General features: G+C 58.7%; 1 protein-coding gene across 6 annotated transcripts in view; it reads right to left on the bottom strand.

Annotated features, from left to right (window-relative positions):
- Nucleotides 1–17,280, bottom strand: part of ABCA2 (ATP binding cassette subfamily A member 2) — a 42,040-nt gene extending 24,760 nt beyond the window's left edge. For 4 of the 6 annotated variants that reach the window (XM_084494551.1, XM_084494554.1, XM_084494553.1 and 1 more), the window contains exons 1-8: nt 17,053–17,280; nt 5,424–5,517; nt 2,783–2,894; nt 2,136–2,302; nt 1,835–1,962; nt 1,519–1,623; nt 833–1,018; nt 532–765 (exon numbers count right to left, since the gene is read on the bottom strand). In XM_084494551.1, the coding sequence (XP_084350677.1) occupies nt 532–765; nt 833–1,018; nt 1,519–1,623; nt 1,835–1,962; nt 2,136–2,302; nt 2,783–2,894; nt 5,424–5,517; nt 17,053–17,118 (1,092 nt within the window). In that variant the 5' untranslated portion in view covers nt 17,119–17,280. The remainder of the gene's footprint in view (nt 1–531; nt 766–832; nt 1,019–1,518; nt 1,624–1,834; nt 1,963–2,135; nt 2,303–2,782; nt 2,895–5,423; nt 5,518–17,052) is intronic. The other 2 variants (XM_084494552.1, XM_084494556.1) reach the window with 2 other exon arrangements.
- Between the last annotated feature and the right edge of the window lie 5,178 nt (nt 17,281–22,458).

The raw sequence follows: 22,458 nt of genomic DNA, 5'->3' as shown, positions 1-22,458 counted from the left end.
AGTAGGAGCACAGCCAAATACCGGCAGGGTCTTGCTGGGGAACCTGTGAGAAGTGTCTGTCAGACAAGGATGGAACGAGGAGGGGGACCTCAGACACAGCCTCAATAAGCTGTGCTCCCAAGGGCATTGTAGGCACCAGGGAAAGGTGCAGACCCTGCTGGGACGCTCTGTGAGGATGCTATGGACACCCAGCATAGCTCTGCCCCTCATCACTTCCAACAGGCAGTGCCAGAGTGGGTGCCAGCAGGGGAACATCATCTGGGGTCACACTGGAGCTGTGAGCACCATCCCCAGCAGGCCTTGGAGTTAGACAGGGGAGATGCCCATGTGGGGTAAGGAGGGGCCAGGCCATGTACTGAAGCATGTCACAGAAACCAGGGCTGGCAAAGCATCCCAATGCAGCCCCCAGCAGTTAGGGAAGAGCAGTTTGGGACACAGCCCTGCCCCATGGCTCACCCTACACCCCAGAGCCACAGCTGCCAGTCCCACTACTCGCCAGCTCCTGCAGCCATGCCCCAGCCCCGTTCTCACCCTGCTGATGATCTTGGGGACATCCAGCTGGTCCCGCAGTTCAGCAGCCAGCAGGGTGAAGCGCTCCTCGCGGGCTGCCCGGCTGCCATTGCACACCAGCACCCGGTATGCCTGCAGCAGTGGCTGCTGGCTTGGGGCCACACGCAGGAGGCGGCGCAGCGTCCCAGAGCTATGCTCGCACGTCAGCTGCTCCAGCACTGGTGCTGTGAAGAGAACAGCCTGCAGGGCAGGGAGCTGTGGCTAAGCTGCCCCATTGAGGGCACCGCAGCCATGCCCCTCCTCACCCCAGCCAGGCACTCACCTCCATCTCCGTGACGAAGGCCTGGGGGCTGTAGGAGCCTGTAGGTGCCGTGGTGGCACTGGCAAGGCCCAGGGCCTGAGAGAGCAGGTGGAGCAACGCTGGCCTCTGCAGGGCTGTGGAGGGGTTGCGCAGCGTGCTGTGGACTAGCCCTTCCCGCAGGCTTCTCCAGCTGCTGGGAAGGCTCTTCTACGAGAGGACCAAAGAGGGTGTCTGGGAGTGTGGGGGCTCCCCAGTGTCTCCCTCCATCCCAAGCACATGTGAATGGCCCCACAGCACCCACATCCAGAGTTTTCACAGAGGGGAAAGAAAAAGGGGGCATGCAGATCTGGTGGAGCACCATCCTGGGCAGGGCATGAGGCTCAGTCCTCACAGCCAAGAGCATCCCAGGCCACAGGGGGTAATGTTTTCCTCCTCTCCTCCAGGCAATGCCACCACCCATTGCCGTGGCAAACTGAGTTGTGGGCACTGGCCCACCTCATAGCACTTGGGGAATCGGTGGCAGCACCACAATGGGAGCCAGGTGACCTTACTGTTGCTCTGAACATCCGAAAATGTTCCATCACATCCCCTCTGACTGGACAGATAACTCTAAACCATCCTGCATGCACGGCAGAGCTAGGCAGGCCAGTGCAGAGGGGATGTGGAGGACAAGCTGTGCCCCACCGCATCCCCTGCACGTTCCTCACCTCCAGCTGTGAGATCTTGTCACTGGGTCCAAACTGATCCCACAGGTCTTGTTCATGGACATTGTCTGGTGCCAAAGGAGAGGACCCAAACAACAGGTGATATACCTGCACCAGGGACGGGAAAAGTCTGCTGAGCATGCTAGGAGCAGAAGGACCCCACTGCCCAGCAGTGCCCTGGCACAGGGTAGGATGAGTCCCTGCTGGGTGCCCACTGGCCCCCACCCCACGGATCGGGCACTCAGGGCTCAGTCTGGGTTGGGACGCACTTGCCCGCTGCTGCAGTGCAGCGTCCTGCAATCCCCATGCCATCACCCACCTCCCGCAGGTCAATGCTGGAGCCCAAGAGGAGCTCAGTCGTGTCGTTGGGGAGGGACAGGTTCTGCATGAGGAAGCGCTGCAGCTCGCCCTGGTCCTTGGCTGCCCACCCCAGTGTGAAGCCAGACCCTGGCAAGGAGCAAAGCAGGAGGTCAGAGCAGCCCATGATCAGAGGGGACACAGCCTGGCCCCATGCATGGACATCTCATAGCATGCAGCCAGGAGGAGCAGTGGCAGGGCACTGCCACATTGCTGGGCACCCCGTGAAGAAACACCTCCATCCCTGGCAGGACACAGCCTACCTGCTTGACTGCTGAAGTGGGTCTCCATGGAGCTGGGCTCGCTGCTGCTGAGGGCCTCCAGGCGCCGACGCAGGGATTCCAGCTCCTCCTCCAGGCCCGGGTGGTCTGGGTCAAACAAGTTACTCTGCTCCACCACCTCACTGAGGTGCTCCAGGAGCTGCGTCACCCTGTAGGGAGCACAGCACTACTGCAGCTTCAGGGATGGAACACACATTGCCCAGGGGGAAGGGCCCCTCAGGAACTGCAGCACCCAGACAGCATGGCCTCATGCTGCTGCACTCGCCTGCACTGAGCCTAAACATGTGCCAGGGATGCAGAGTAGAGCTGCAGCACCTCCAGGTGTCCCCAGGGCCACCTCCTCCCAGCACAGTGCAAGGCACCTGGGATGCTGCAAGTGCAGGGGAGATGGGCTGAGATTTCCCCTGCTCCCAGGGGACAAGGGACGCTGCGCACAAATGCATCAGATGATGCTTGCTTCTGCACCTTCCCCAGGGGGATGTTGCCAGTGTGAGAACAGGCATGCTGTGCACATGTGCATGTGTGTACATGCATGCAGGCACGTGTGCATGCATGTGTACATATTTGCATGTCCATGTGTGTGTGCACATGGGCAGGACCAAGAACAGTGCAGCAAGAGTGTGACTCACGTGGAGTTGGAGTACTGCAGGAAGCCAAACTCATCACGCTGGCCATCGGGACACAGGGACTGCATGATAGGCAGGATCCCAGCCGAGGTGAGTGGGGCCGCCGTGTAGAAAGCTGGAGCCAGTGAGAGAGCACAGAAGAGGCAGGGGAAGGCAGGGGCAGGAAAAAGGAGAGGCAGGGGCCACCAGAGAGACAGACACTCAGTTCAGAGAGAAGCACTTGGTGCGCCCTGCGAGCCCCAGGGGACGTTGGACAGCCAAGGTCAGAAGTTTGCAGCCTTCCTGCATGGCCACCAAGACTGTCCCTGCTGGCACCCCCTTGGGGCTGGGGGCAAATCATGCCCACCTCCACAGCCACCCCAGCTTGTGCCACCTTGCCTGTGCCCATTCCCCCCCAGATGATGGTGGCCACTCAGCCCCAAGATGACGCTGACTTCTGACACTTGCCCACTGGAGTGCCACCAACTTCCCCTGGCCTCTTGGCCGCCCTTGTTAGTAACCTCAGAGGCACTGCTGCATTTCCAGAGGAAGAGAAGAAGGAAGAATACAACAGGGAAGAGCTGTCACTCACAGGCCAGGGCCCCTCTTGAGACCCATCCTCCTCCCCACCTGGCTGCCCCGACGTGAGACTGATGGAGGTGAGAAATGGAGACACGGTGAGGGGGGAGATGGACAAAATGAGGAGCAGTGAGGAGGCAGCAAATGTTCACTCCCAGACAGGATTGAGCCCTCACCAGCTGCAGCCTTTCCCCCTCATTTCCTGGGCAGGGCAAGCACAGCAGCCTGCACGGATCCCTCCTGAAGAGGACCAAAGGCTGTCACTGGGCAGCACCTGGCAGGGCTGGGTGGGGTTAGCCCTTTACCCACTGGTGCCCCTGGTTAGAGGTGGGTCAGTGCTGTTAACACAGCTGCGACAGGAGAGCTGGTGAAGACGGGCTTCTGGGCACAAATGGGGACAGCCCAGGGCAGACATGGCCCGGCATAGATAGATGGGCCAACAGCCTGCTTGAGATGGGCTCCATGCTGAAAGCTGTGCCACGGTGAGGTGACAACACTAGCATCTGGGTGACTTCTTGCTGTCCTTCTGATTCCTTCTGCTAGTGCTGTGTCCCAGCTCCGTCCCAGCTGCAAGGGACTGGGACAGGGACCTGGTGGCAGGGGACCAGAGCTGCCTCCAGACTGGCTGCTTTGGGGACAGCCGGTGGGTCACAGGCACAACTGGGCGATCATGAGCTGCACTGCAGCCTGCAGGCAGCAGAGTTTGCCCCAGGAGAGAGGCAACAAGATGGGAGAGAGGGGCCTCTGCCAGGCCTGGCATGCCCTCTGCAGCCCAATCAGCCAAGGTCACAGCCATGAGTGGCCCCAGCACCTACTAAACTCAGCCTCAGCAAGGAAAACACACTAGAGGCAGTGTCTGGAGCTGGCCCGGGCTGGTCAGCAACAGCGGGGGCCAGGGCCATGAGGGCCACAGGTGGCTGGCACAACGCAGGTAGTCAGGCAGGGCCACACTGCACTGCCCAAGCTCATCTTCACCAGCCAAGGAGGGAGAAGGAAGGCAACAGGTTACAGAGGTGCTAATTAGGCCAGAGTGAGCTGATCCAAACTGGTCTCTTTCTCCCCAAAAGATTTTGCTGGCAATGGCAGGGGAAGGGGAGAGGCACCCACCCATCCAACCAACTTACAGACTGGAGCATGCAGTAGAGGCATGGAGGGCAGGCGGGCAGGGGTGATGGTGGGAAAGAAAAAGAAAATGTGAGAGAAAAGAAAGAAAAAACAAACCAAAAAACACAACACAGAGCACATATCAGCACCAGGGCAGGAATCGGGGCAGCGCCGGCCACCCTCAGCTCATCCCCTATGCTCCTCAGCTGGGCTCTCCCTCACCAGCATGTGTTCAGATCACTGTCACACTGGGCCATGGCCGCCAGCTGCCGGCGCCTCCCCTGGCTCCGCTGTGCTGCCCTGAGGCATCTGTCCCTCTACCCATGGAAGGCACCTGCCCAGGGAGACATCTTCTGAGGCATCTTGCTGCCACACAAAGGCCAGACAAGCTCTGCATTGCCACTTCTTCCTGACAGCACGGTACCCATGGAGCTCCAGCTGTGCATCTCCGGGACACCCTGAGCTCCTGCCCCATCAATTTTCTGGCCTCACCCTGGCTCCAGCAAGCCCCAGAGTCCCCCTGAAGCAATGCAAGGAGCTGCACACAGAGCACATCCCCCTGTCCCTTCCCAGAGCCTCCCAGCTGCTCCCCTGGTGCTTGGGGGCACTGCAGCTCTCCCAGAACCACCCAGCCCCACCACCCCTCTGTCCCACGAATGCCTTCGGGCAGAGATAAGATGTCCCTGCTGATGGCATCTGAAGGCTGCTTGGTCCTGGTCAGCTCCAGGAAGCTCCCTTGGCAAAGAAGTCCTATTGCTCTCCGGCCCATCTTCTGCAACAGCACTTGTCTGCAGCCCCTCCCCTAACCTATGTCCCCAAAAGGCTCCTCTGGGTCCCTGCCAGCTGTCAGAGTGTCCTCCTAAGCCTCAGGCTGTTCCTGGGGACAGCTGCTGGAAAAGCTCTCCAGTGCCTTGTGGGGGGAGGGGAGGGCCTAGACTGCCCCCAAGTATGCGTGTCCCAGGCAGCACCAGATCACACTCACCTTCCTTCACAGGGATGGTTGGCTTCTTCTGTCGCAGTCCCAGGAGGATGAAGAAGAGCACCAGTGGGATGAAGATCTCAAAAGTCAGCACCCACTGCAGATGACACAAAGCAGAGGGACTATGACAGCCAGGGACAGGACCTCCACCAGGGAGAGGCATGAGCAGGATGAAGGTCCCTAGGGCAGCCCCTGCCCCATGCCCCAGTGCAGCACAGCACTGTGCCCAGGTGGATGGTGGCACCACAATGGCTGAGACACCTGAGGTTCTCCAGCTAATCCCTGCCCACACCCTGCCTGTTCCATTCTGCAGGGAAAGCACTGCCAGGGGGCACCATGGGACAGGATGGGCCCATCAGACAGTGTGCTAGGGCATGAGCCCAAACCAGATGGGCCACCACAGCTGGAGCTGCCCAGGGCGGACAACGGCCCCAGGTCCTTGTGGCCTATGAAGAGCCACAGGCACCCTCCTGGCAGTGCCTTCCCAGCCAGCAACTGCCTGGTCATGACATCCCCTTGTCCCTGCTGGGTCCCTGCGGCTGGCCTGGCATGCCCAGAGTGCCCCTGTGTGATTGCTCTGCTATTGGAGCCGGGCCCCAAGGAGCTCCCAGCCCCATCTCACCTGTGAACCCAATGTAGGCAGCAGACTTCAATGCTGTCAGGGTGAGGAGACATTCGATCAGGACCTGGCACCATCTCCATGAATGACTGGGGGCAGTGCAGGGGATCCCGACCTCCTTACACCCCCTCTGTGCCTTCCCAGAAAGCAACAGTTGGACAGGATTTTCAAACAGCTGCATATGGCAAATTGCTGCAAATCCCCAGGAAACACCGACCCCAATAGCACAGGCAGCCCAGGCTGGGCTCCATCTTTGTGGCCCTCCTCTGGACCCACTCTGACAGCTCCACATCCTTCTTGTGCTGGGGGCTCCAGACCTGGACACAGTACTCCAAGAGGGGCCTCACAAGGGCAGAGCAGAGGGGCACAATCACCTCCCTCAACCTGCTGCCCACCCCTCTGTTGATGCAGCCCAGAATGCAGTTGGCCTTCTGGGCTGCAAATGCACACTGCTGCATCACGTCGAGCTTTTTATCCACCAAAACCCCCAAGTCATTCTCTGCAGAGCTGCTCTCAATGAGTTCTTCTCCCTCTCTGTACTCATGTCTGGGATTGCCCTGTCCCAGGTGCAGCACCCTGCACTTTGACTTGTTGGTACCTTAAAGGAGGCTGTAGTGAGGTGGGGATTGCTCTATTCTCCCATGCGCCTGGTGATAGGATGAGGGGGAATGGGCTAAAGTTTTGCCAGGGGAGGTTTAGGTTGGATATTAGGAAAAACCTCTTTACTGAAAGGGTTGTTAGGCATTGGAATGGGATGCCCATGGAAGTGGTCACGTTACCATCCCTGGAGGTATTTAAAAGACATTTAGATGTAGAGCTTAGTGATATGGTTTAGTGTAGGACCGGTCAGTGTTAGGTCATGGGTTGGACTAGGTGATTTTGGAGATCTCTTCCAACCTAAACAATTGTGTCATTCTGTGATTCTGTTGAACCTCATTAGGTTCATGTGGGCCCACTTCTCTTATTTATCCAAGTCCCTTTGGATGGCATCCCTTCCTTCTATCGTATCAACTGCACCACTCAGCTTGGTGTCATCTGCACTCGATCCCACTGTCTCTGTCATTGATGTAAATGGTACTGGTCCCAGGACAGACCCCTGAGGTACACCACTCATCACCAGCTTCCACTTGGACATAGAGCCATTGAGCATCACTTTCTGGGTGTGACCTTCAAGCCAATTCCTTATCCACTGAACGGTCCACCCATCAAATCCATCTCTCTCCAATTTGGAGACCAGGATGCATGCCAAAGGCCTTGCAGAAGCTGAGGTAGATGACATCGATTGGTATTCCTTTGTCAACTAACGCAGTCACTCCATCATAGAAAGCCACCAGATTGGTCAGGCACAGAAATGGGAAATGGTTTTGTTTTGTTTTTAATACAGGGTTTTAAAACAAAAGTGTCTGACTGGAAAGACACAAACTGCAACAGGTGACAGCCAGGCCTTTCTGTCTCTGATGGCAACACCTCTTCACCAGCCTCAGCCATGGGCTGGAACTGCTCAGATAAAAAACAATTCTGCCCAGCAAAGGGCAGTGAGCAGAGGGACCCCTCTGCCCGTACCCCATGCTGGTGCATGGCCATGACCAGGAGGGTCTGTGGGCAAGGCATGGCTGCATCAATGGGTGCTGCACCCATAGGTGCTGCTCAAGGGCCTCGCTGCAGCCCCAGCAAAGCTCCCTGCAAAGCTTCCTCACTGCCCACTCCATGCTGGGAACCACTGATTTGGAGGGAAGAAGAGAACGGTGGAACAAGGGCTGGAAGGGACAGGGATGGGGGTGCTGCAGGAAGGAAGCCAGGCTGCCTGGGAGCGGTGCCAGGGATGGGGGGGATCCCTGTCTGTGTGGCACCACTGGTCCCAGGCACCACCCCCACTGTCACCACCCCTGTACCCACGCCTGTCCCCCTCCCCTGCCTGTTTACCAGACACACAATCGTGCCTCTGTGCACACACGGGTGCAAGTCTGTCCTTCCACTACCACCCCCAACACCCCATGTTGCATCCGTACCAGGCAGGTCCCTCCTTTGGGGATTGTTTGGTCCTTGTTGGCAAAAGGAAGCGCCTGTTTGTTGTTGTGTGTGTTTTGTTTTGTTTTGTTTTTTTTTTCTTCTTTAAAGCAGGTCATTGACCTTTTGCTCGGCTCCATCTCCAGGACAAACCAGAAATGAGATTGGGTAGCAAAGATATCCCCCATCCCTGACCCCGACCCCAGAGCAGCACTGGGCACCCCCTATGCACTGCCATGCCCCTCAATGCCAGGGCTGGGTGCCCCCGACACAGACAGACGTGGTGGCAGAGCAGGGCTCACCAACCCACACCGCAGGGACTGATCCTGTCCTTTCAGCCCCAGGCTGCCCACACAGTGCTAAACACCTTGGGCATAGGGTTAAGGCTGCCTCACACCCAGAGAGAGCAGACATGGGTGCTCTCACCCCCAAGCCCAGCACATGCCCCGAACTCTGTCACCCAGCCCATCACGCAGAGGGTACTGCAATGCCACCCACACTCCAGCCTCATCTCCTCCAGACTCTCCCACCCACAGCTGGACTCCAGGGTCTCCCATCATGCCTGCCCTAAGAGAGTGCAGGGGAAACAGCAACTGCTCCAAACTGCCCAGTCCTTCCCACAGCCAGGTTATGTGCTAGAGTGCCTCTGCCCACCTACAGCGGGGCAGAGGGACATAGGCAGGCAAGGGGGCCTGCCCATGGGGAAGGAACACCCTGTCCCAGCACAGCCTCAGTCCCCCACGGGGGTGGCACCCAGCAGGGCCACCTGCCACCAGAGCAGCCAGTGGACACAGTGCCAGCAGGGGTCACCACCTATGGGTGTGGAACACTGGAGGACACAGCAAGAGCATTTTGGGATTGCACAGGACTTACTGTGGGAGAAAGCACAGACAGGGAAAGGCAAGGATCTGGTTGACCAGGAAGTGATGCTACAAAAAACAGATGGATAAGGAGTAGAAATAGCTGTGCCCTTGTAAGCATGGCTGTTCAGTATACTTGCCCAGCCATGCCCCACACTGATCAGAAGATCTGGACTGCCTTCCTTCCCAGTTCCACTCTTGACTCTGCACTGGGTCAGCTCTGCATGTACTTGCACAAGTTCAGCACCAGGAGAGATGCAGGTCCGAGGGTCCCAGGTGCCTGGGTGCCAGCAATGGGGGAGGCCTGGCTGGGGCAGGTCCTGAGCCCCGCTACTGGAGGGATCCAGCCCACAGATGCATACAAGCCCCTCCACATGCAGGCATCCACCTCAATTGGCCAGAGGGCTGAACAGGATGAGGCCACCACTGCTGTGTTTGCACAAATGTGGGGCACCTGCTCATGGTCCATGCAGCTGCGGGGGAATGTACACGTACACATGGCATATATATGGTGCACATGCAGGCCGGGCCCATGTGCTCAGCCTCTCTCACACTCCTGGCTCCAGCCTGAAGCTCCAAGCCAGGCAGGCACAGGGGCTGGCACAAGTGCTGCTCGCATGGCACTGGCCAAGGCAGGCAGCTCCCAGGGGAGGCCACACAGTGCCCTGGAACATGACACCCTGGCAGAGTAAGTGCAGGGGCAAGAGGAGGGCACCGTGCTAGGGGAAGCACTGGACATAACCCATGGGACAAGGCCCAGCAAGGGGCAAGAGCAAAGGGCCCGGCCTGGCACAGTGACCCCCACTGACAGGGCTGTGGTCCCCTGCCAGCCAGCACTCGGGACCAGTGCCACAGGTAGCTGAAGGACACACTGCAGCCAGAGGCTACCATGGGCTGTGAGGTCTTCATCTGCCAAGCAGACACTGGACCATGGACTTTGGCAGGACAGCTTCACTGGTGTCCCCAGCTGCCCCAGTCCAGCTGCCATGGGACACGTGGTTGTCTGCATGTCTGGATAGCTGAGCCAGATGCCCCCTGCAGCCAGGCCCAGGGCCGAGGCAGCTCTCTATGCCCACTGCTATCAGCCAGAAGTTCGCTCCATCTCTCCTGCCTGCTCCAAGAAATCTCCCTAAGCCCATGGCCATCACCTTCAGCCAGCACAGCCTAGCAGAGGTGCAGCCAGGAGCCTCCCCAGGCTGGGACCAGGCAGCTGCCTCTCAACCACTTCTCTAATGCAAACCCTGTGGCAACTCCAGCAAGGTCCCCCCACCCCAGAACTACCATACCAGCACCCTCTCCAGCCCTGGTCTGTCACCAGGACATGGGGGGACAGCTGCTCTCCTGGCAGAAACAAGGATATTTACTAGGCCTGATCCAGGCATAGTAGCACCAGGTTACATAGCTCAGTCAAGACTGGCCTGTGGTGAGCCCCTGTTCTGAATTTAAGAGGGAGGGGCAGGGTTTGCCCAACCTCTTCCCTGGGGAGGAGGGAGGGAACAGAGCCCTGCAGCTGCCATTTCCCCACCAGTCTCTCCTGCAGGCCCCAGCACTGCCCACAAAGCAGAAGGTGACAGCCTGCAAGAGGCCCAGGGAACAGGGGTTCAACTCCTTGAGAATCTACACCCTAATTTTAAAGACTAGTGAAAATATTTTAAGTGTATTGATGGCTCCAAACTTTAGTTGCAGCATCATCAAATACCTGCTTACTGCAAATATGGTCTTAGAGCTGAGAAGTACAAATGGGTTAAGTTGTGGTCCCTGTGAGAGAAGATTATCAGAGACCCCAGCATCCCAGCACAGTGTTCGGATCCACACAAACCCACAGTACCTAAGAGAGGAAGCCAGGTGGAGCTCCCTGCCAGGCATGCTCCACATCCAAGGCCAGTTCTGTTGCGGCACCCCAGCAGGGATCCAGACACTGATACCCACTGGTGGTCACCACCTGGCTGAGCACCCCCAGCCCTGCTAGGACACCAAAAGGCCGTGTCTGGCCTGTGCCCTGACCCTTGGTGACTGCCCTCCAGCCTCGGTCTCTGTACCATGCTCCAGACAAAGCAGGGCCTGCTTCAAGCCATGGGGCCACCTGTAGTACAACCCTGGTCACACCAGGGCCGCCAAACCCACCCCACTGGCCCATCCACTGGGCCTGGCTGCTGTTACCCCTGCGTCTAGTCACAATTTCTTCTGGCCCAAGTTGTGCCCATTGTCACTGGTCCCACAGACACCTCTTTCCACTCCTCAAAACCTGCCTCTGGCTTTGCCCAGCAGACAGCACTGGCACTGTTGGCTCAGGACAGCCTGGGGAAGCTAGAGGTCCTGATGTTTCTGGAGGACAAGGAAATCCCTGCCTGGGCTTGCTGAAGCCTCTCATGACCCCAAGAGGGGAGCCACAGGAGAGCAAAGGACAGCTCCTCCCCTGTGCCAGCCCCACAGAATGGCTGAGGTTGGAGGGGACCTCTGAAGATCATCTAGCCCAACCGCCTTGCCAAGCAGGCACATTGCACAGGATGGCATCCAGACGGGTTTTGAATATCCCTGGAGAAGGAGACTCCACAACCTCTCCAGACAACCTGTTCCAGTGCTCTGTCACCCTCACAGTAAAGAAGTGAGAGGGCACTGCTGTCACTGAGTGCCAGCAGGAAGGGTCCATCAGGACGTGGCACCAGGGACAATGCTGGACCAGCTCCTGGGCTGGCCACAGCACTGCTCCCAGGTGGTGCTGAGAAGTGACACCCAAAGCCTCTACCCATCCACCTCCTCTCTGCACTCAAACCAACACCTGCAGAGGGGGAGACCAGTTTAAGCCAACTCACAAGTAGTCCTGACAGCCCAGCACTACGTCTGCTCCACCTGAAGCACAAGCTCTGCCATGCACGGACCTTGGATGTGAGCCCTGCTACACTTGGGAAGGCTGAGGCTCAGACACAACACAGCATCCAGTGTTTTTGGCTCCTTGTTGCTCCTCTGGAGCTTTGCACATGAAGAGGGAAGGAAATCATTTACAGCCCCTTGCTGCCCTCCAAACAGCACCTACAGCCCCTTGGAGAGTCCTGCAGCATCCCCCCTGTACAGTGCCCCAGTGCTGCCTACTAAAAGTGCACTGCCCTTCACAGCTTTGGCTCACACAAAGCAGCACACAGTGAAACAGGTTCCACACACCCACACAAGCCCAGGACACATCCACCTTCCCACTGGCAAGAGGTGCCTGGCCTTAGCACAGGCTGAATGGTGCCAGCGCCTGCAGGGCCATGACCACACTCCAGTATGGGGGAAGGCACTGCCACCCCTCTCTACTTTGTGGGAAGGGAGAGGCCGTGGAGCGAGGCAGAGCCCTGCACACACTCACAGCCCTGGCTGCAGGGGAGGAGCAGTGCAGCAGCTCATGCCGTGTCTGTGAATCGCTCTGCAACAGGTGCCCTTGCCAGGCCAGGCCTGGCCACACTGTCCCTATGCTGTTCCTGCACCACCCCTGCAGCAGTGTACGAGCAGCCTCCTGCTGTGGTGGTGATTCAGGGGGATGCTGCCTGGCAGCGCTGCGCCAGCACTAGCCCAGCCTGTGCGTGCCACCCCCGCCTCCCCAGCACCAGCTGCAAACAAAGAGGGGGGCAAAGAGCATCCTGAGTCAGTGCAGAGCCCAGCCTGATCAAACCCCGCCCAAGGCTGATCCCCGCTCTCATCTAGCGCTGGGAAGAAGCTTCTGGGAGCTTCTCGTCAGGAACTGGGTGCTGTGGCCCTAGGCCTGTGCACTGTGTCCTGGTACAGGCATTGCTGCAACAGGTCCCAAATGGCCAGGGTGAGGCACAGAAGCAGCTCCTGGAGTCTCAGCTGCTCTTTACTATTCCTCCAAAAAAAATCCTGCGCAGCCAGCACTTTCAAATAAAATGCAAAATAAAACACAACAGCACCCTTCCATCACTGGCACTTCAAAGCTGGGAACTCCAGTGACAACAAGCTTTCCTGTCCCAGACATGTTTGCACAGAAAGCAACCAGGAAAGATGGCCAAACACACTTGGCTCTACCCTCACATGATGCCTGGGGTAACTTGAGAGTTCACCTGTTCACTTTACATCCTGTGTAGGTTTAATTAACTATTGACAGTTATCTGAGAGCCCATCCCTAAAGATACACACAGCTCTGCTCACCCCCAGTCCCAGCAGAGTCAAGGTGCCATAGGTCGTGGATTTTTCCTTTGTGCAAAGAAATCCTCAAACGTGCACCATTCAGGACTGCTGAGCATCTGCACCTGAGAACTGCCTGTGCTTGGGACAGGGGGAGCCCTGGCTTCACTCCATCCTGAGGTGATGCTGTTCTGCTCAAACCTCCAATGCTCCAGGGCTCCTGCCTCAAATTCTATGCTAGGAAGAATAAAAATCATAACCAAACTCCCAAATAGCCCCTAGAACAGATCAGCTACTCTGGGCAGTCATACTCCCACAGATAAGACTCAAATCCTTACACGGGTACTACAACACAGCCAAGGTACAGTACCCAACTCAGCCACCACTCAGGAGCTTAGCAATACAGGTACTGTAGGTAAGATTGTCTGGTGATGTCCTTGCTCTTTGTCAGTTTTTTCCAAAGATGAAATGATGTTGAGCTCTGGTATGCTCCTGCCCTGTTTCGCCACTGCTTTTGTTTGTAGCCATGGATCCTGTGATTGGCCCAGCTTCTCTGCCTCCCTGCTGAGCCCACACATACTGCCACATCTCAAGACCACAGCAAGGGTTTCTGACACCACCACTGCAGGATCAAGCTTCTGGGACAAAGCAAGCCCCTCCCTGGGAAGGGCTGGGAAGCAGAGTCACAGAAGGCAGTGACATGTTGCACAGTGGGTCAGGACCCTCTCCCACGGCTGCCTGATAACACAGCCACTCTGCACAGGGCTGGCACTTACCACTGCTACATTCTCAAGTGGACAATCTGAGCTCTAAGAAAATGCAGAGCCTGAGGAGAAAGTTTGTTTCAAAACTGCTGCTGTACCTCATTAGAGTGCTAACCTAGCCACAACCCCAAAGTCTGGGTGCCAGGATGAAGGCGACTTTCTCAGGGCCACTAACAGTTCAGTGGCAGAGCAAGAGACTGGCCCCAGCTATCCTGAGCCCCAGAGCCTGCAGCAACGGGCTCTGCCAAGCACAAGGCATCTGCCTGGGAGATAAACCCTCCCTGTCCCCTGCCCTGCTGCCCCAGGGCTCTGGTCCAGGCATTACAAGGAAGGAAAGGACACTGTGGTTTGAGGCATGCACCCCAGTGCAGTGCCCCACATCAACAGTCAGCTGCCAGCAGAGCAAGGGCAGCCCAGGCACCACACTCCTTCCATGACAGCACCAGAAGTCCACCCATTCCCATCCCACCACCACCTCTGACTCCCCAGGGTGAACTTAAGCCAGGGAAGGGTCTTGTGCTCCTCCATGCTTTATCAACCCAGTCTGGTCCACTAACCTCTGCCTGGCACCACTGAGTCAGTCCAAGGGATTCAGGGGCTGGTTTCCCTTGGTGAGATGTCCAGCTCCGGATGGAGCCTGGGCAAGGGCAGTGTGCCTCCCCCCGTCCCCCCCATAGCAAGCTGCAGGGATCCACATAGGTTGACGATGCTGGATTTTGGCACAGGCCTGACTCTGCCCTAGCTTGCCAGCACCAGCCAGCTCTGCTCCCAAGCTGCTGGGAGGGTACAGAGCTGCCTTGGGAGCAGGCAGGCTGTCGCCCTCATGCACAAGGGGAGTGCGAGGTGACCACAGTACTTAGATGCAGCAAGAGTTCAAGGAAGCAAGAGATCAGCTCAGGTGACATGCACAAGGCACCTGTGTCATCAGGACACAAATATCCAAGGGGCTGCACCAAATCCAGCCATTGACTATGCTCTGTGCTAGGGGCAGCTCTCTCTCTGGGATGGAGCTGCTGTTCTGCACCCTCATGTGGCATCGCTGGGGGCAAGGTGGTGCCAGCCCTTCCCCTGCCCTGTTCAGATGATGGTCCCTGCACACAGAGGTGATTGGGCCTGGGCTCCTCACCCTCCTCCTTGTCTGCCCAGCAGCCTGGGAGCTGGCAGCCATACTGCAGCTTTCTGCACTGCACTCCTGCACTGCTTGCAGAGCTGAAAAGGCATGGAGAAATGGGTGCCCAAAAGATGCACACAGCCCCAGACTGTAAACCTGTCGGGCTTGGTGGCCAGGTCCAGGGCAGCTGTTGAGGGCCAGCAGATGCCAGGGGCAGCTGTCAAGAACCAACATAGTTGTGCCAGCCTGCTGGCCCTTGTGGGCAGGGATCTGTGACACACAGGGACGAGACAGTCCCCAGCCTTGATCATTTGGCTGCACTCAGTGCACAGGGTGGGGATGACTCAGCCGAGAGCATCACCCTCATCCACTGTGCAGGGGCTGCCCTGGTGGGCACTTGCTCATGGCACAGCCTCCGTCCCGTCCTGTCCATGCCCTCCCTGGCCTGGCATGCCCCCAGGAGTCTCCAGCACTCCACGTGCCAGGATGAAGTAGGGCCCAAGGCTCGCACGCTGCTGGCGAAGGAGAACACGCAGGATCAGGCCTGCAGGATATTTGGGAGGGGGAAGAGGAAAGAGAATCACCAGCTTGGGAGCAGCAGCTCACTACCCTCCCCCATCCTCTAAAAATAACCAGCTCCCTCCATGCCCAGCACACCCCTCCCCCAGCCAGCCCACACCCTTCGTGATGGGGTTCGGGGTTCCTCCTTGGCCAGGACCTTCAGCAGCCCTTCCCCACCGGCACCTCACCTCCAGCCCTCCACATACACAGGCCCTACAGAACCACACTCTGTGTGGCAGAGGCTGCCCCAGCACCCCCCATCACACCCCCATCTGCGTGGTAGGATTAGGCCAGCCCTCCCCTAGACACACCAGGCAGAAGAGGCCAAGGAAGGATTAAACCAGTTTCTCAACCCCAGCACACACAAATGCACACATCAGTATGGATGTGCACAACATGGGGGTTCAAGCCAGTTCCACCAGCAACCAGGTGGAGGTGGGAACCTGCCTCCTCTGCCACCTCTCTGGGAGCTGAGGAAGGGGCAGAGCAAAGGCAAACATCTGTGACAGACCAGGTTTCACAACCTCATGACCAAAAAGCAGGAGCAGCTCCCTCCAGCACCCTAGGAAGACACATCCCTGACCCACATACAATTTAAAAGCCTATTTATAGCATACAGACATCATCGAGAACTTGGGAAGGCTTTACCACACCAGAGACATGGCCCTTGGGACCAGAAACAGAGCTTGCAAATGTCCAGTGCTTCTGGAACCTGAGACAGGTCCAAGGTAGGGAGGAAGGAGCTGCACATGGTGGACATTTGGGCAGAGGGGGAGAGACTAGTCAGCAGCCCTGGACCCCTCATGCAGGCACTCATATACAGTGCCTGCTGCTGCCAAGGGCTTGGACGACTCCCACAGGCACGTGGTGGGAGCAGGGACAGGCAAGAGACCTAACTGTTGCTGCTACGAAACGTGCATCACTGAGCTGCCCAGCCTGTGCCAGGGCACTCAGAGATGCCAGCAGCTGGGCAAGGAGGGGTGTTTTTCAGCTGCTCTATGGGTTTATAAATAGACAGCATCCACACTTTCTCCTTCTGGTCCGCAAGGCAAGCGGACATCACTAGATCTCTGCATCCACCACCACATGCATTATTCATCTCCACAGCCTAACTGACAGGAAGAAAAGGGTTGCAGCAAGGGAACAGAGAGGACTGGCATCCAAAGGCGTCAAAAGCAGCCCCAAGCCCCGGGCAGCCTGTCTCCAGAGCGCACACAACGGCACGCAGGGATGCCGAGCCCCCATCCACACGGAGCCCCTCGGGGCTGCCCTCCCGCCCTCGCAGGCGGCCGGACGGGCACGGCGAAGATCCAGCCCCCCACCGGGGAGGAGGCTCTCTCGGCCCCGCACCCCGAGCCTGCACCGGGAGGGGGACGCGTCGCCTCGCTCCCCCGGGCAGGGCTCGGCCACGCCGGCTTTCCCAGGACCGCAGAGCCGGCGATGCCGGCGCCCGCAGCGCCGACCCGGCCCCCACCGGCTGCCCGGGCGGAGCCGCCGCGGGGACCCCGGCGGGTTCTGGCCGGGGGCTGCCGCTCACCCCGCGCCCGCACCCCCCCCCCACCCAGGGCACCAGGCCCTCGCCGACGCTCACCGGGCTGCGCCGCTTCAGCGTCACGTTCTTCCAGAGCAGGAGATGGAGCTGGTGCAGGAACCCCATGGCCGCGCCGCGCCGGCCTCGCCGCAGGGCGCTCCCCGGCTCCGCTCCGCCCCGCTCGGCACCGCAGCTCACCCGCCGCCCACCGCCATGCCCAGGCCGCCGCCGCCGCCTTTGTCCGCAGCAGGCTCGGCTGCGCGGGGAGCGGGCGGGCGGGCGGCCCTGCCCCTGCCCCTCTCCCTGCCCCTGCCCGCTTCCGTCCTCGGCGCACCCAGCCCAGCCCGGCCCGGCCCTGCCCGGCCCGGCCCTGCGCAGCACCGCCCCCGTGCCGGGGCTGCCTGCCGCCGCCTCCCGTTAAAGGCACCGCCGGGCCGCAGCCCCCGGCTGTCCGCCGCGAGGGCCCGGGGGGCGCCCCCCTGCGCCCGCCCCGAGATCCCTGCCGGCCCGGGGGGGGCCGCGGCCTGGAGACGTGGTGCTGCGGCCCGGGGCGGCGGGGCCCGGGCCCCGGCGGGCCGAGCCGTCACGGAGCGGGCCCGGCCGCTTGCCGAGGCGGGCGGCGGGGCCGCGGCAGCGCCGATGCCCCCTCAGCGCCGCGTCCCCCCTCGGGGCGGCCGCGCGGAGGGCCGGCAGCGCCAGCCCGGGCCCTGCTGCGCCAGGGTGGCCACGGCGGGGTGGCTGTGCCGCTGGGGAGAGGCCTGCCGGGGGCTGGCGGGCCGGGCAGGGCGAGCGGTGAGCTCGCAGACCCCAGCCGCAGGGTGAGAGGGATCTGAGCTCCTGCGGGGCAGGAGAGGGGGTGAGGCCAGCGGTGAGCGTGCCGGCCAGCTCCTGGTAGGAAGGAGGGCCTGGGGAGTGGGTCCCACATCGGTTCACAAAACTCGTGGGTGCCCACTGTGCTGCCGCGGAGGAAGAAAACCATCGGTAGCCGGCTGCCCCTCACTGCAGCAGGGGCAGTTGTGCTGGGCTCAGAGGTAGGATTGTGGAAGGACATCCAAACACTTTGCAAGCCAGGTTGTGCCAAAGGCTGCGTGCTCATTGTTTCTGCTTCTCAGGAAACCAAGGCACCCTTGGGTGCATGGCCAAGAAGGCCCAGAAGGACATTAGCAGAGCCGACCACAGCACCCCAGGCTTGCCCATGCTGTATGGCCTGGCCAGGAGGGGGGCTCCTGCCCTAGGAAAAAAAAAAGATGCTCTGTCAGTGAGACTTACTGGTCCACAGGACCTCACTGCTTATCTCCATTCTTACAGCTGCGGGGCAGTGGAAGAGTGGTAGAGCTGCTGTCCTGGCATTCAACAGCCCTTGTAAAATGCCCTGATGTCAGTTTTGAGAGCGGGGGTTACAAATCTCAACAATTTGCACCATTCCAACACTGTTCCTCCAGGCCAGACCTGCCTCAGGGGAGCCCATCGCCAGAAGGTGTGCATGGTGGGGCAGTGAGCCCTTTGCAGCCATGGTGCACATCTCACTCCAAGAAACGTTCAGGACAATGACCTTCCTTGGTACAGTGGAGAGGGAAAGATTATTTAGGGGTTTACATGGTGCAGTCTTCTCCTGATGGTTGTTTTTGTCACACAGCAGTGACCTGCTTCCCTGACGGGCCTGCCATGAGCCATGGCCTGGAGGGGCTGGCTGCCCAGGCTGCCTGCATGTGAGGTTGGCATTGGTGTCCCTGTGTGCTGGCTGCCCTCAGCCCAGCTGGCTGCTGGCTGCCCAGCTCCTGCCCAACCAATGTGTGGGCAAGAGGAGTGGTGGGCTGTCCACATCCGTTCTTAGAGGGGACCAGCCTGCCTGCAGCAAGCTCTGCCCCATCCCAGCTGACTCTGAGGCTGGGAAGGATGTCCTCAACACCAGCAGGTACTGAACCAGGCCAGCTCTGTCCCTCGCCTCACTCTGTCCTGTTGATCCAACCAACCAGACAGACATCTTTCCTTCCTTCCTTCCTTCCTTCCTTCCTTCCTTCCTTCCTTCCTTCCTTCCTTCCTTCCTTCCTTCCTTCCTTCCTTCCTTCCTTCCTTCCTTCCTTCCTTCCTTCCTTCCTTCCTTCCTTCCTTCCTTCCTTCCTTCCTTTTCCTTCCTTCCTTCCTTCCTTCCTTCCTTCCTTCCTTCCTTCCTTCCTTCCTTCCTTCCTTCCTTCCTTCCTTCCTTCCTTCATTCCATACAGACAACCAGCCATCTATCCTTCCATCCCTCCCTTCCTCTCTCTTTACATTCCCCTGTTTTTTTTCATTTCTATCCTGTCCCTGCCTCCACCCAGCTCCCTCCTGGCTGTCTGTACCCCCTTGCTCCGTCTGCTGTTGTTGCTGTCTTCAACCATCTTGTCTCTGTGCTGCTGTCAGGGTTAAGTGCAGCCAGAGCAGTGAATGACTTGGCTGCCCCAGCTCCAAGTTTTGTTGCTAAGGGTGACCGTGTTTCAGGCACTGCTCTGGAGCAGCTGCCTGGGCATGACAAAAGCTCCTGTTGTCCTGCCACAAAGTGCCATTATTCAGAAAACTTCTGGGCAAAACCTTGCATGGCATCTGTATCAGGTGGGTGTCACCTCCCAGGGCCATTGGGCAGTGACCAAGGACAAAGGGACACCCAGGAGACATGGTGGTGGAAGGGCACTGGGTGCCAAGGTGCCCTGTGGAGGTTGGCTGTTCTGGAAGGGCAGCAGTGGGGCAGCCCCCAGGGAGCTTAAGCCATTTGGGCTTAAATTGGGCTTAAGCCATTGGGCTTAAGTTGAGCCAGGGGAGTTTTAGGTTAGATGTTAGGAAGAACTTCTTTACTGAAAGGGTTGTGAGGCATTGGAACAGGCTGCCCAGGGAAGTGGTGGAGTCACCATCCCTGGAAGTCTTCAAAAGACGTTTAGATATATGGGATATGGGATATCTATATCTATGGATATAGATATTAGGGATATGGTTTAGTGGGGACTGCTAGCGTTAGGTCAGAGGTTGGACTCGATGATCTTGAGGTCTCTTCCAACCTAGAAATTCTGTGATTCTGTGATTCTGTGAGCATGGGAGGCGGGCACCTGAGCTCCCTGGCATAGAGAGGTGCCAAAGTTGGGGATGTCGGGGCTGGTTCTGTGCCTTTTCACCGTTCTCCACTGGCTGGAGTCACAGAGCTGCCATGTTGGGATGCTACCAGGCTGACCAGCATTTCTCCTGCTTTAAAATCCCAGTGGTATTTGGTGTGTCCAGCAGCACCAAGACAGGCCATTGTGGTTCAGACAGTGGTCAGCCCAGGAACGAGGCCTTTGCTCCAACAGGGGCTTCTAGTTGGTCCCTGGGGAAGGAGGGATGTATGCACGCTCCTTCCCCCTGAGCATATACCCAGCTTCTCACTCTTCCTGAGAGACTGCAAGTGGTTTGTCCCTCACCCCACTCTTCATAAAACCCCACCCTGCTCAGCTCAGGGCAGGGGGCAGTAGTGTGGGTTACTAGTGGGGCTGTGGGGTATGGAGCAGTGCCCATGACCTGGTCTCTCACCTCCCTCCATTCCACTGCCTTGGGTCATGTCTTGGTGAGCTTCCCCAGTCTTCTGTTTGGCATGACTCGAAACACCAACAGCAGTGGGACAAGGGGCAGCACAGCCCCAGGGAACGTGGTTGCCCATCCCTCCTTGGACCTGGAGCCTGAGCACCTCTCACAGGGCTGCTCTTGCATCCATCTGCAGAGGGCAGCAACCACCCACCCGCAGTTCTCTGGGTGCTGCTGGCATTACCTGATGGTCCATGGCATGTCCACAGATGCTGGCTGCTCTCCACCCAACTGGGCAGAGCTGGCAGAGACCCCAGCTGCCAGCCTGGGTTTGAGCAAGACAGCTCCAGCCTGGCACAGTCTCTGGCCCTGAGCTACCCCTGGGCATGTCCCTGGGCTGCTGGGAGAGGGTGCCTGCACACACCAGCCGCAAATTCCTGCCCCGGGGCTTCTAAAACCCTGCCTAGGGTAGCACCGTGGCTGACAGCTGCAGATGTGGCTGTGGCCTTCCAGCAGCCTTCCAGGCCTTCCAGGACACAGCTCCTTTATCTCTGTCGTGTCCTGCATCCCTGGTGGAAAACTCATGGCCAATGAGGCACGGCCACCTGTGCCACACAGGGAACTGGGGAACAGCAGCATGGACAATGCTGTCAGGGAGCGCTGCCAGCAGTGAATCAGACTGGGGCAGGCCAGCCTGGGAACAGTGCCCTTTGGGCTGTGCAGTGCCCAGTATCAGGGCTCTCAATCACACAGGGGAAGAAATGCAGAAAGGGAGTTGAGAAAAAATAACAGGAAACAGGACATAAGTCTGAGGAGGAAAAAATACCCAAACCCAGCACTGCAGTTGGCCTCAGAGGTCTCTGAGGGTGGCACTGAAACCGCAGAGCCCTGCTACGCCCCAGCACATTGGCAGAGCACTGCGGGCACAGTGCTGGCAGGGGCCCCATGGGAGTGGTCCTTCTCCCAGAACTGGGCAGCCAGAGGGATGGAGAGGAGCAAGAGTGAAATGGGGAGTGCAGCCTCCAGGGCTGCTCAAGCACCCCAAGAGCCCCCAAGGAGTGGTTTAGGGGCAAAGAGCACAGTGGGACCTCACTCCCCTCTTCTCTTCATGCCATGCAATGCAGGTACATATCCACTTAGAGGACAGCACTACATGCCTCAGGGCTCTCCTCCCTGCCTCTATCTCAGTTTCCCCCTCTCTCTTCACTTTGCAAGGGCCTTAGGAGACAGGGGTGTACCCAGGCAGCCATGCCAGCAAAGAAACAACCAGGCAGGTGGCCTCACCAGGACAGTGGCATGGCCAGACCCTAGGCATGGGCACAGCTCTCAGTGCAGGCGCAGTAAAGGCATGCATGTGCCCACTTCCCCCTTTGACAGAAAACATCCCAGCAAGGGCAGGTGCCCAGGCCTGGCAGAACAGAGGAGCTGCTGGTGCTGCTTTAGCTGACAGTTTCAAGATGAGTCAGTGGGAGCCAAAATCAGGCTGGCATCCTGTTTTCAACCTGGCTGCAGGGTGGCAGACAGGAGGCACACAGGGGAGGCTGAGGGCAGGGCCCTGCCTGCACACATCTCAGAGCAGGCAGGGCATTGGGATGGAGCAGGAGTCTGCACGTGCTGAACCCCCAACACACACACACCTGCTCCTTCCCAGCACTGGCCAGGAGGGAATTGCCCCCAGCCCAGCCCCAGCACAGGTGGTCCTGCTCATGGTGCCAGGCTAACGTTCTGGGCTTGTTTATAACCTGCTCGGCTCTGTGATGGGCTGAAGAAAATGCAAAGGCAGCAGCAGGTTTATTCCAAGATGAATGAGCATCTTGCTCTTCATCTGCTTCTGGGTGATTTTGGAGAGAGTTGTGTGTGCCAGGAACCTGCAGCCAGACACGACAATCCTGATTTTCAAGAGTAAACAAAATAATAGTAACAATGTTCTAGTGGTCTCAGCAA

Source organism: Aythya ferina (genome assembly GCF_964211825.1).
Source record: "Aythya ferina genome assembly, chromosome: 20".
Taxonomy (NCBI): Eukaryota; Metazoa; Chordata; class Aves; order Anseriformes; family Anatidae; genus Aythya; species Aythya ferina.
Note: the sequence above shows the minus strand (reverse complement) of the source record. Positions and strands in the feature narration are given on the sequence as shown.